The 13,428-nt window shown below is 48.3% G+C and overlaps 1 protein-coding gene across 1 annotated transcript; it reads right to left on the reverse strand.

Annotated features, from left to right (window-relative positions):
* Positions 1-396: 396 nt before the first annotated feature.
* Positions 397-6,380, reverse strand: Ybx2 (Y-box binding protein 2). Its single transcript, XM_076871231.1, has 9 exons — positions 6,058-6,380; positions 5,294-5,357; positions 3,913-3,946; positions 2,879-2,968; positions 2,020-2,304; positions 1,732-1,835; positions 1,320-1,497; positions 893-977; positions 397-788 (listed from the first exon to the last, which is right to left on the reverse strand). Exons 1-8 carry the CDS (start codon positions 6,335-6,337, stop codon positions 927-929), a joined length of 1,086 nt encoding a protein of 361 aa, XP_076727346.1. The 5' UTR covers positions 6,338-6,380; the 3' UTR covers positions 397-788; positions 893-926.
* Positions 6,381-13,428: the final 7,048 nt, after the last annotated feature.

Genomic DNA, 13,428 nt, shown 5'->3' on the forward strand with positions numbered 1-13,428 from the left:
TCATGGAGGCACTGGAGGATGGCTGAAACGGGGACTACAATCCACTTTGCCTGCCCCTCTTCCCCCCTCTGTCTTGCCTCACCTCCAGGCCTCAGAATCCTCTAGATGTTGTCACTCATGCCCTTTTCCATTACTTTTTATTGCTTTAATAGTAAATGTTCAATAAACAATAGCCACAAGTGCCAGGCACTGCAAGGGAGGCATCATCCCTGTTTGACAGGAACAGTGAATCTCAGTGTTGAAGGCACTTGTCAAAGCTGCACAGCTAGGGACACCAGAGCAAAGAGTCAAGGGCAGGCCCTGCTGACTGCCAGTATCTTCTCACACTTCACCGTCCATGGTTCTGAAGTGAGTTACCTGTGATCCAAATTCTCCAGAACAGAGAAGAGGCAGAGACCAAGACAACAAGAAAGCCTGTTTTTGTTTTTACTGGAGGCTCAGGTGGCACATGACAGTTCATAAAATGGCTTCAGAGGTAGGGGGTTGAAGGGAAACAAAAATAAACTGGGTGGGAAAGAAAAGCAACCAGGAGGAGGTTAAGAGCTGGCTGGTTCCTTCTCAGCCTGACTTAGGGGAGGAAGTTGATGCCTCCGAACACTAAGGATGGAGCCCTTCCTTCAACCCTTGATAGGGAAGAATGGGGAAAAAAATGCAAAAGGCTGTTGCTTTAGCCCTCCTGAGTCTCAAGGAAAAGGGGAAAAGCCGGTCTTCTGATGTCATGAGTTATGGGAAAGGAGGGAGGGGGTGCTGGGTAGGGTACAGGTCAGTTGGAAAAAACTGGCAGATACCTAAGAGAACAAAAGAAATAGACAAATCATGAACATAAACTTATCATCATGACCCATTCCCCAGCCTTCTTGCCACCTGCCCTCTGAAAAGAGCAGCCTCTCACCAGATGGTAGCTCTGGGTGTCCTTTGAGTTGGAATCACTCCAGTATGGTGGTGGGGGGGTCCCCACTGTTGATGGGGGCTGAGGTCTAGAGAAAATGGTAGTCAGTTAGGCTTCTTGTTCTTCAGGAAGCTTCATGCCTTCTGTCTTTCCCTTTCGCCCTCCTTTCCCCAACAATTTCTACCCACAAGCTGGTGCCAAGGCTCCAAGCAGAGCTGAGGTGGGGGTGGGGCTTGCAGGGGGTTAACATGGCTTGATTGTCTCTGCTGGGGCTGATTGATATAGTACCTACCAAGGATGGCCCTAGCAATCTACATGAAAGGACAGAGACAGGGAAGTGGCACAGTAATAAAGAAGAGAAGGGAAAGGGCCAAAAATGGGACAGCTGGTCCCAGCCATTTCCCCCCACCGCCAATTCCACTATCCTCACCTCTGGGGCTGTGGGCTGCCGGGGGCCAGGGGGCTGCTGCCGTCGCCGCTGGAAGTAGGGGCGGTTTCGTGGGCGCTGGGGCTCAGGCCGGGAACCATCAGTGGGGCCTTGGCTGGGCTTGGTCTCACCATCCCCACCTTCAGTGGTAGGCTGCTGAGGTGGCCTGGGGCGGAAAGGCCTAGGAAAAGAAGCAGAAGCCATGAAGGGACTATGGAACCCAGAGCAGACCACTTCTCTCACCAGGACTTCCCCAGCTTCCCTATTCCCATCTCCAGAAGCCAGGCTTTCAGCTCCATGTAAGTCCTGCTTCCCTCTGGGTACCTCTAACCATTAACTTTAGGCACTTTTTAGAACTCTTCCCCTTTTGCACCAGACAGCAAAGAGAAACTGAGCCCCAGAAAAGGAGTCTTACCTTCGGTACCTGGGCCGGAATCTGGGTGGAGGCACCCGCTCATCTCCCTGCTGTTGGTCCACCTCTAGCGGAGCTGTCTCTTTGGGTTCTACCCCATCAGTGCCCTGGGAATATACAAAGGCCTTGGTGGGCTGTAGGAACCCTGGCTGTCCAGGGGCCAGGTTATCCCTGGCTCTTCCCAGCCCTTAGTTCCACTTCCTTTGTGGACCCTGTAGTCTCTAACTTCACCAATTCTCACTTCTGCCTAAAATTTGAATAGATGGCTCCCTTACTGCAGCTTCCCCTCACCTCTATAGGCTGCTGCTGGTTAGGGGGCCGAGGGCCTCGCACAAACCGTCTTCGGTAGAAGAAAGGTGGTGGGCGCCGTCGTCTGGGCCGCTGCCCAGAGTCCTCAGCCCGCTCCCCTTCACTACCAGGTTCTGTTCCACCTGAGGGAGCCTCTGCCACCATAGGTGGTGGGGCAGCTGGGCGAGGCCGGGGGATGAATCGGCGGAATCTACGTCGATTGGGGGCATAGCGGCTGCCTTTCACTGGCACCCCCCCGGGCCCAGTTACATTGGCAGCTTCTGCACCCTGGAAATGTGGAAGGGGAATCGTCAGAACCCCCCACCCCATGACAAACACACAACATTTGCAAACTTGCTGGAATCACTGGAGTCTCTTCTGTCTCCCAGCCCAAGTCCCCTCTCTAGCTCTCCTGTGGCTCCTCTTATACTTATCCAGCTCCCCCACCCTGCCAAAGGGCAACAGTGAGTTGGTACTCATCTAGGAAAGAACAGCTTGTCCTTTTGAAATAACTGTTATGGCACCCTCCCCCCAAAGACCATGGGGTGGAGAAAGGGCTGGCAGCTACTGTCCATCTTTTGCTCCAGAGGACTGACTCAGAAGCATCCTGCTGGGGATGGGCCCCATATGGAAAACAGACATGGAAGTGCTTGGTGAACTACTGAGAAGACACCTGGATACTACTGACTGAAGACATGGACACATTATTTAGAACATCCTTAGTGTTAAGACACATCCTGGTGAGAACATAGCCCCATTCCCAGAGGCAGAGCTGGTCCCAGAAGGGTCAAAGCCTGGGCTGACCTCCAGGACACTCCCCCACAAGCCTGGCCAATTCTAGACCCCACAGCAGCCCCCAAACCTTCTCTCCTTCCACGACATCAAACTCCACAGTCTCCCCATCTCCAACGCTGCGCAGAAACTTCCTGGGGTTGTTTCTTTTAATAGCTGTCTGGTTGGGGGAAAGGCCATGAGAAAAGTGAGGGCAGCAAAAGCAGAGTCTGTTCCACCCTTGCTGGGTCCACCACCCAATTCCATTCAACATTTTACTTGGGGTCCAGAGCTGGAGGGCAGAGCCAAAGATGGTCAAAGTTTAGTAGGGGAGGGGCTGGGGTGTAGCTTAGTGGTAGAATGCATGCTTAGCATGTGAAAGGCCCTGGATTCTATACCTGGCATTGAAAGAAAGAAAGAAAGAAAAAATTTAGTAGGGGAAAAGTCAAACTAGAAGCCTGGGGATCCACTGAGAAGTTACCACTTTCCTCAGGATACTCTCTCCCTTCCCTCCTATACCCCTCAGGGACTTCAAAAAGGGAGGCAAGAAAGAGGAAATCAAAAGCAAAACAAAAAGCAGAGACAGTTTTAAATTGCAAAATGGGTAAAACATACTGTGCTTCTTACCTCAATCCCAGAGAGCTCTTTACACCAAGGCAGTGGTTCTCAAACTAGCGAGCATCAGAATCACCTGGGAGCTTGTTAAAACGGTGCCCAGCCCCAAGGTCTGACTGATTCGGTAGCTTGGGGCGGGGCCTGAGAATTTGGATATCAGGTGATGCTGCTGGTGGTGCCAGGACCATACTTTGAGAACCACTGCACCCAAGTCTCTCGGACCTGAGTTCTTTCCCTTGGAAAACTGCCTGATTCCTTCCTGTGGTGTTAACAGGTCCCAGTAGGTGGAGAGCATGTAGTGCCCAGAGGGCAAAACACACTGACAGCCGTTCAGTAACCCAACACAACTGGGGCTAATGGTTGATACAAGCACCTGAGGCAGATGGGAGAATGGCTATTTCCACGTGGGCAGGCCGTTGAGGAGCCGGAGAAAGACTGCAGCTAAGGGTTATGGGAAAGGCCTTCAAAGAGAGGGCCGGTTCCTCCCCTCAGAAAGCCAACCTAGCTTACCTGGTGAACAAAGACATCCTCCTTGGTGTCATTCCTGCAGAACAGGATGGGTTGTTAAGGGGGTGATTTTAATAAGACACTCAATTCCACTAAGGCCTCCCTAGCTGTCCATTCCTAAGATTGGTGGGCCCATCCTCTTCAGATTTCAGTTACTTGGGGGATAGACAGGACCCCCAAAAGCTGGTATAGAGAGGTACACCTAAAACCTCAGTGAAAATCCTGGTCTTCATGAAAAAGGAATGGAAGAGAAGGCAAAGGCACCTTGAAAGAGCTGGGACAGCTCTTTACCTACAGAGTGCTCCACCTTCTACCCTAGGGCACCTTAGAACCTGCTGGTGCAGGCTATAACTGTTTCTGGCCAACCCCCCACCCCCAGTCCCTACTGGGACTGGAAAATTCCACTATCTCTTTTTACATCCAAGGAGCAGGCTAGAGGTGTGGAATGACTTTGGGAAGGGGACAAGGTGTCAGGAACTTGTTCCAAACAGCCACAAAACCTTATGTTCATACTCAGCCTGGAAGTAAATCCACAGTCAGGCTCCCTCTCAACATACAGAGGGACCAAGGATGAGAGAAAAGAATACCCATTCTCTATCATTACCTTGCCTACAATCCTAGTTTATCCTAGAACCCTGTAGGATGAGGGAGAGGAGAGGGACTCTTCACAGGAGCCTGCTTCACCAGAACAAATGTTCCAGCTTTAAAAGCACTTGGATCTGCACAAAGGTCAGCCTGCTAAGAGGGAACTAAGGCCTCCCAGGAGGGCTTGGCTGGGCAGGGTGCCCAGGCTGGGGAAGGCTGCACTTGGGGGCTCTGCTCAGAATCCACCACTACAGCCTCTCCCAGGCTGGAAGGGGAGGGGCTGCCAACAGAAGAGAAGCAACAATCTCCGGCTGGACTACCTCCTTCCTCCCTCCCCCTACAGCCAGTCTCAGTCCCATCAGGTGGGGGATTCAAGTGAGTCACAGCTCTTTAAGGGAGATGAGTCGTGAGGGTGCCTCAAGTGCTTCCCTTAACAGGAAATCAGTGAAGATTCTAGCCCAGAGCCCTGAGGTACAGAGAGCGCCATAATTCCACCCCCAAAGTACAGCAAACTAAAAATAATGAAAATTCCTGAAGGTGAGACAGAAGCTAGGAAGGTCAGAACCAGGTTTGCCAAGTTCCTGGATCATTAATCCTCTGCTTGCCCTTGAAGATGTGGAGGAGGCTTCATCTTGCCACTAAGCACACGTTTGTGCTGTGGTTAAAGACTCAACCAGCGTCAGCTGGACATTGCAACCATGTGCCTTGGCAGGGGTAGAGATGAGGTTGGGAAGGTGTCTAGTCCCACAGGCCAGTTCGAAGACACCCATTCCACCCTCTCCCTGGGTTCCTCGGATACCTGTTGATGAATCCGTAACCATTCCGGACGTTGAACCATTTGACAGTGCCCAGGACTTGGATTGCTGCCAGGCAGAGATGCAGTGGGGATAGTAAGTGGGGGGAAGAGATGGAATTGGACTGAGTTTTGAGACACTCCAAAAATCTAACCTGCCTTCCTATTAAGCTTATTTTCAAGACAACTAGGTTTCACTATTAGCTTTAAGGTATTCTTATCCCAATTCCACCAAATTGAATCATCCACACAGGAGGCTTAAGCTTTCAAAACCCAACTCTAAGGCATGTTCCTCACATGCTATATAATTCCAGGTCCTTCACCTAGAACCGGTACTCACCTGATCCACTGAGTGCCACCCTCAGGTTATAACTCAAGAGCTTTTCTAGCCCTCCCAATGTAAGGGTCCCCAGTGCACCTGCTTCCCAAGTCAGAGTTTACCCCATGCTAACGAAGTCAACTGGGCCAAGCCTCCCGCCCCAGAGGCGTGGTCGAAATAAGGGTTTATTCTCCACCCCAAGGCCTTGGCTGAACCTGCTAGCCCTGGCTCTGCTCTGCCCCACCCCTACCCCCACCCCCACCCCCGGAAGGCACAGCAAGATTTCCCTCCAGGGGAATCCAGTTTGGTCCGCAGTTCCCAGCTCAGTTAGGCCTTTGGGCCTCGGGGCCAGGCCCATCTTCGGCTCTCTAGACCCTGTCAGGCCCCACGCTGCCCCTCCCCCAGTCCGCCTACCCCTTAGAGCCGCCCTGGCGCGTGCGCCCCCCCTCACCCAGCACCGGCTTGTCCGCCTGACTCCGAGCCGGGGGCGCGGGGGTCCCCGAGGCCGCCGTCACCGGGTTGCCAGGGGTGCGTGAGCCTGGCGCCGAGGGGGTCCCAGCAGCGGGGCCAGAGGCGGCTCCGCCCCCGCCGCCGCTGCCCGCCCCGCCGCCTGCTTTCTGCGGCTCTCCCGCGGGCACCGGTACCACCACCGCTACCACCCCTGCCGCCGTCGCGGGCACCGTCGCCGCGGGGGCCGCTGTCGCCACCACTGCCGCCTCCACCTCGCTCATCCCGCCGGGTCCAGTACCGGCCCCCGCCGCCACCTCCTCCTCCTCCTCCGCCGCCACCGCCACCGCCCCGGCCCCTCCCCCCGGCTCGCGGACCCGCCGCCCCGCTCGGTCCTCGCGCCCCGAGCCTCGCCCGCACGGCGGCAGCGGGCCCTGAGCCCAGGCCAATAGCAGCCGGCTGCCGCGGCGCGCGCAGGCCCCGCCTCCCGACCACAGGCCAATCCTAGTCGCGCAGCCCCCCGACCCTCACGCCGGCCCCGCCTCCCGGACTTCGCACCGAGGCGGAGGCCCCCGCCCGCTGCCCCGTAAGTACACCTGGGCCCCGCCCCTCTTACTCCACGTGACCTCTCCCAGCTCAACCCATTGGCTGACAGCTATTTTCCCCTCCCCCCTCCGCCCCTTTCCACCGGCCGCGGGAAATCAAACGGGCTGGTTGCGCCCCCAACCGCCACCTGGCCTCTGCGCGAAAGGCGGGGCCGGGGGCCCGGCTCGGAAGGTTGCCCCTGACGACCTAGGTGGAGCGCGGCTGTCAGCAGCCTTAGGTCTGGCGGTGAGAGGCACTGCTCGCCCTCAACCTCTAGACCGACCTAGCCCAGACCCTGCCAGGCGTAGACGCCTTCTCCCGGACCCCACCGTTGATTCATTCTCCTTAGAGGATGTCCCGGCACATGGGGCGACTGTATCTGCTCTCAGGGCAGGCTGGAAAGCACCGCAAAACGATTTAACCAACTTAACAGTTGTTTTCATAAGCCTGGGCCCCTCGTTTTATTTTGTTTTTGAGACAAAGGGTACATGTAGCACACAAAGCACAGTTTTGCTGAGTTTTGATATGTCTATCCATGTAGGCAACACCCTAACCAAGATATGTTTTCCTTGCCTCAGGAAGTTCCCTGGAGCCTCTTCCAGGTAATTCCAGCATCTTCACCGGTCACAATTCTAATGTCTCCCACCGTATGTCTCTCACGTCTATGTACGGGGTGCTGAAGTGTCTGGTTTTGGCACATGCAGTTTCCTCTGCTTCGAATGCGCCCCCCCACCCCGTGTCTCTTAGGGTGGCCCTCTTCAAATATCAGCGTACATATCACACCTCACTATCACATCATACATTATTTTTAAGGCACTTTTGAAAATATGAAATGATCCTATTTACTTATTAATTCTACTCCAGCCCTACGCACATACGCTAGAGCACAATGCTCAATATTTATTGAATAAATAAATGATCCCCAATTCACAAATGAGTAGACAGATGACTGGTGCGCAGCTGTTCTCAGGTTTCTTGGAAGCCCGAGAAGTCCGTCCTAGGAGCCGCAATCTCCCTCCCTAAATAATGAGGCTCTAGAAGTCGCTCCTCCAGAACGCCCACCCGGGTGGACGCGAGCCTCGCTGGGCAGGGTGTATTTTTGGTTAGGGCAGCGGGTCCCAGAGCAAGACACATGCCTCCATGCGCAGCTCGTTCTGCCCCTAGTCTACTTCCCCAGTGCTAGGCGTAAGGGCTAGGGCCCGCGTCCCGCAGCCGCCGCAGCCACAGCCTCTCCCGATCCCGGCGCGCCCTCTGCCGGCCGGTCTTGAAGGCTGCCAGATAGCGCTTCTTTGGCGGTCCACCAGCTACTAGCCTACCGGATTGATGCACACCACCCATCCCGCCAGATGATTCGATTTCCAGGGCATTGGGCACAGAGGACTGAAAAAGAGAAAAGATAAGCAAACGAATACATCGCAAGGCGAGGCGGTGAAGGACACAGAAATGACCACCCCTTCCTCAAACACGTTAAGGACCAGTTTATCTGTGGCAAGCCCTGAGCTTAAGGGAAGCTGAGACCAAGACTGGAGAAAGCAAGCAAGATACCTCACCGGGTGACCTCTGCAGCAAAGAATCACATGGGAAATACACGGAGTTCATTTGAAAGGTGAGATGAAAGGAAGCTCAGATGAAGGGAGTGTGCTTTTCCTTACTTTCGTAGTGAAATTAAGAAAAAGTCGGGAAAGCAGAGGCATGGGGTATTGCAGGGAAAAGTACCCTTGGCAGACAAACTCAAATACAACATCATACTGAATAGAGGAAAAACTGAAAGCTTTTTCTCTAAAAGCCAGAAACAAGACAAGGTTGTCCACTCTCACCAGTTCTATTCAATGTAGTTCTTGCAACTAGACAGAGCAATCAGTCACAATGAGAAGGAAAATAAAGGGATACAAATAGGAAAAGAAGAAATCAAACTATCACTTTTTGTTGATGATAAGATCCTTTATCTAGAAGACCCCCAAAATTCCACCAGAAGACTCCTAGAGCCAATAAATGAATTTAGCAAAGTCAAAGGATACAAGATCAACAATCATAGATCAATAACTTTTCTACACTTCAACAGCAAGTCAGCTGAGAAGACATCAGGGAAAGTATCCCTTTCACAATATTCTCAAAAAAGCTGGGGGTGGTTAATCTAACCAAGGAAGTGAAAGATCTCTGCAATGAAAATTATTGGACACTGAAAAAAGAAATTGAAGAAGATCCCAGAAGATGGAAAGACCTCTCTTGTTCTTGGATAGGCAGAATTAATATTGTCAAAATGGCCACACTACCAAAAGCAATATACAGATTCAGTGCAATCCCTATCAAAATACCAATGACTTAAATTCATTTGGAAGAATAGCCAAAGCCATTCAGAATAATAAAAGTGATGGAGGAGACATCACAATATCCAATCTCAAATTATGCTGTAGAGCTATAGTAGCAAAAACAACATGGTATTGGCATCAAAACAGACACAAAAACCAATAGAATAGAATAGCAGACACAGAAGCAAATTCACATACTTACAGAGAACCATTTGTTAAAAAGGCTTTCAACTCTTCAACATACATTTTTGGCATCTTTTAAACAAATGGTTCTGGGGCCAGGCATGGCCTATAATCCCAGTTACTAGAGAGGCTGAGGCAGGAGGAGCAAAAGTTTGAAGGCAGCCTCAGAAACTTAGGGAGAAAAAAAATAAAAAGGGCTAAGGATATAACTCAGTGGTAGAGCACCCCTGGGTTCAATCTCCAGTACCAAAGCAAAACAAAAGCAAATGGTGCTGGAGAAACTAGATATCTACATGTAGAAAAATTAAATTAGATCCCTTTCACCTCCACAAAAGTCAATTCAAAAATGGATCAAAGACTTAGGAATTAGACTAGAAACATTGCAATTGCTAGAAGAAAACATATGGTCAAAGCTCAAGAAATAAAACCAAGAATCAATAAGTGGGATGCCATCAAGTTTAGAAGCTTTTGCATGGCAAAGAAAATGAGAGTAAAGAGAGAGCCTACAGAATAGGAAAAAATCTTTGTCAGCTATTCCTCTGACAAGGGATTAATATCCAGAATATATAAAGAACTCAAAAAAAAAAAAAAAAAAAACTCAATGCCAAAAAAACCCCAAATAACCCAATTAATAAATGGACAAAAGAACAGAAATTTATCAAAAGAAGAAACACAAAAGACCAACAAATATATGAAAAAATGTTCAACATCTCTAGCAATCAGGGAAATGCAAATCAAAAGATTTCATCTCACTCCAGTCAGAATACCAGTGATCAAAATACAAATAATAAATGCTGGTGAGGATATTAGGGAAAAGGTACAGCCATACACTGTTGTTGAGACTGCAAATTAGTATAACCACTTTGGAAAACAATGTGGAGATTCTTCCAAAAACTAGTGATGGAATCACTATATGATCCAGCAATCTCACTCCTCAGTACTTATGCAAAATAATTAAAATCAGAATATTATAGTAATACAGCTACTACAATGTTTCTAGCAGCGCAATTCACAATAGCCAAATCATGGAATCAATCCAAATGCTCATCAGTAGATGAATGGATCAAGAAAATGTGGTAGATATACACAATGGAGATTTACTCAGTCATAAAGAAGAACGAAACTATGGCACTTGCCAGTAAATGATGAAAATGGAGAAAATCAGACTAAGTGAAATAAGCCAGACCCAGAAAATCAAGGGTGGAAAGTTTTCTCTTATATGTGATAGCTAAAAGCACAGTAAGGGAAAGAAGGTAGTGGGGAATGGGATTAGATATAATAAAGATACTGTGAAGATCAGTGAAGGAGAATGAGAGGGAGGGAGGAAGAACGGGAAAGAGAAAGAAATATGGGCTGAATCTAATGGAATCATGCTATATACATATATAAATATACCAAAGCTTATATCTCCTTCATGTAAATGTAGAAAGTACCAATAAAAAATGAATAAATAAAGGAGTAAAGGGAAGATAAGTAGAAGGGGCAGAAAAAGGGTAGGGAGGAGGAAAGAAAAGGGGGAAAGAAAATGGGGGTTGAAATTAAATTCCTTGTATGTATAATTCTGTCAAAAGGGATCCAAATACTATGTATAATTATAATGCTCTTAAAAAAAGAACTATAATGCTGACTCTGTAAAAACAGTAATCTGAATAGATGCAACATAGCAATGTTTAATTCAGATTTTTTTAATCATTTTTTGGGGGTACTAGGGATTGAACTCAGGGGCACTTGACCACTGAGCCACCTCTTCAGCCCTATTTTGTATTTCATTTAGAGACAGGGTCTCCCTGAGTTGCTTAGCACCTCGCCGTTGCTGAGGCTGGCTTTGAACTTGCAATCCTCCTGTGTCAGCCTCCCAAGCCACTAGGATTACAGGCGTGCATCACCACTCCTGGCTTAATCATTTTTTTATAATAAAACAACTGTGCATCAAGAAAAAAAATACTCTTGGCAGATGAACACCACCTATTCATGGAACAGTGTAACATACACTCTATCCCCAAGGAGAAAGACTAGCAGATGCCACCAAGAGATGCAGTGAATTGCCTTGTTCAGGTAAATGATTTATGCATGTCATTTTTTGTTTTTTAAAAATATTTGTGTTCCCTTTTTTCTTGTTTCTGTAATTCTTAGGTTCAGTTAATTTTTTAAAATTAATCAATTAATTTATTTTGTGGTGCTGTGGATTGAACCCAGGGTCTCATTTGTGCTAGGCAAGAGCTCTGTCACTAGCTTCATTCCGAGTCTTGAATTGTTTGATTATTTTTAAGTTCTATAGATAACACAGTCTCCTCCTTTTCCCATCACTCTTTTCATTTGCTCCTGCTCACCTTTTGCCCTATACATCCACGTTATTTTAACACCAAACTTCCTGAAAAACAGTTTTGCTGTCACCTCTCATTCTCCATCATCCTTCTACAGTCTACCAAACCAAATTTAGTTTTTGCCTCCTAAAATATAGAATCATGCTATATATATACATAAATATACCAAAGCTTATATCTCCTTATATCTCCAAAGCTTATATCTATATGTAGAAAGTACCAATTAAAAACAAATAAATAAAGGAGTAAAGGGAAGATAAATAGAGTAGAGGGGGCAGAAAAAGGGAAGGGAGAAGAGAAGAAAAGGGGGAAGGGGATAAATAAAATAATTAAAATAAAAACTCTCCTGAGGCTACATTAGCAATGACCCAGTCTCTTCTCCTGCCTCCTCCTCCTCCTGCTGCTGCTGCTGCTGCTGCTGCTGCTGCTGAGGCCCCTCCTCCTCCTCCTCCTCCTCCTCCTCTTCCTCCTCCTCCTCCTCCCAGGGCCTTGCACACGCTAGGCAAGCACTCTACCACCAAGCTACATTTCTAGCCCCTATATTTTAAAATTTTGAGGTGGTGTCTCATTAAGTTGCCCAAGCTGGCCTTCAACTTTGGGATTCTCCTGCCTCAGACTCCCAATTCTGTCCCTTCTTAATTGGAATATTCAGTGAGTACATGACTTTTGGTTTTCTTTGGACTCCATCAAGTGACTTGTCAGAGCTTCACCCATCTTCTCATGTCTTTCCTTTTGTGACTTGTCCTCCACCAACCCCAATATTTCCAGATCATATTCTCCTATCATCTCAAGGTCATTTATCCATCCCCCTGGCTTTTAGTGACTAAATGACAAAAATGCTATAAAGCACTTAGCATACTGTATGACACATAGTGAGTGCTCAATAAATGGTAATTCTTACTATTACGACTAGGTTAAAAAAAAAAAAAAAAAAAGAGGTTCCAAGAAGGAGGTGACAAGCAATGATATCAGATATGACAGGTGGGACCAGGAGGTGGGAGGTGGAGAAAAGTTCAAGTATTTAGCCATCAGACCACTTTCTGATGGCTCTTAAACCTGTGTCTCCAGCCCTGAAGCCTTCTCATTTCCTACCAGATTCTAAGACCAGTACTTTCTAGACAATTGCTCCTCAGGCTTCTGAACTTCAACAAGGCCAGGTTTAAGTTATTCTTTTTCCTCTCTCCTCATTGAGTTAATTCATCACTATTCATCCACAAACACTCATCCTTTAGTGCCCATTCCTTATTTGTAGGAGTCTCCCCTGGGTGCCCTGGGTTAGCACAGCAAAGGTGAAGATATATAGTATCAAATTGAAATAATATTTGAAAGATTCAAGAGAGAGTGTCACCCCTATTTCCTACCACCATATACACCCAAGCAACTTTCCCCTACAACTTTCTTGTTGCAGCCCAAATCACTTTCCCTCTCCTTTCTTCTAATATCTGCTCTCATTTGTCAGCTGCTAGAGTGTTCCATACCTACAAACTCTGGCTTCTCCTTGCCTATTTACTTCTTTTTTTTAAAATATTTATTTATAGTTTTCGGTGGACACAACATCTTTGTATGTGGTGCTGAGGATCCAACCCGGGCCGCACGCATGCCAGGCGAGCGTGCTACCGCTTGAGCCACATCCCCAGCTGGCCCATTTACTTCTTAGCTGCTCTTATCCCTGCCCTCCCCTCTTTGCTGTCTCTGCGAGAACTCTGCCAAATACTTGACCTTTTCTCCACCTCCCACCTCCTGGTCCCATCTGCCATATCTGATATCATAACTTGCTACCTCTTTCTTGGAACTTTTTTTTAACCTAGTCATAATAGTAAGAATTACCATTTATTGAGCACTTACTATGTGTCATACAGTATGCTAAGTGCTTTATATGTATTTTATCATTTAGTCACTAAAATAATCTTGGGAAGTGGATACTATTAAAATCATCACCAGGTTCAGTGGTGCACGCTTGCAATCCCAGAAACT

Source organism: Callospermophilus lateralis, chromosome 11 (assembly GCF_048772815.1).
Source record: "Callospermophilus lateralis isolate mCalLat2 chromosome 11, mCalLat2.hap1, whole genome shotgun sequence".
NCBI classification, from domain to species: domain Eukaryota; kingdom Metazoa; phylum Chordata; class Mammalia; order Rodentia; family Sciuridae; genus Callospermophilus; species Callospermophilus lateralis.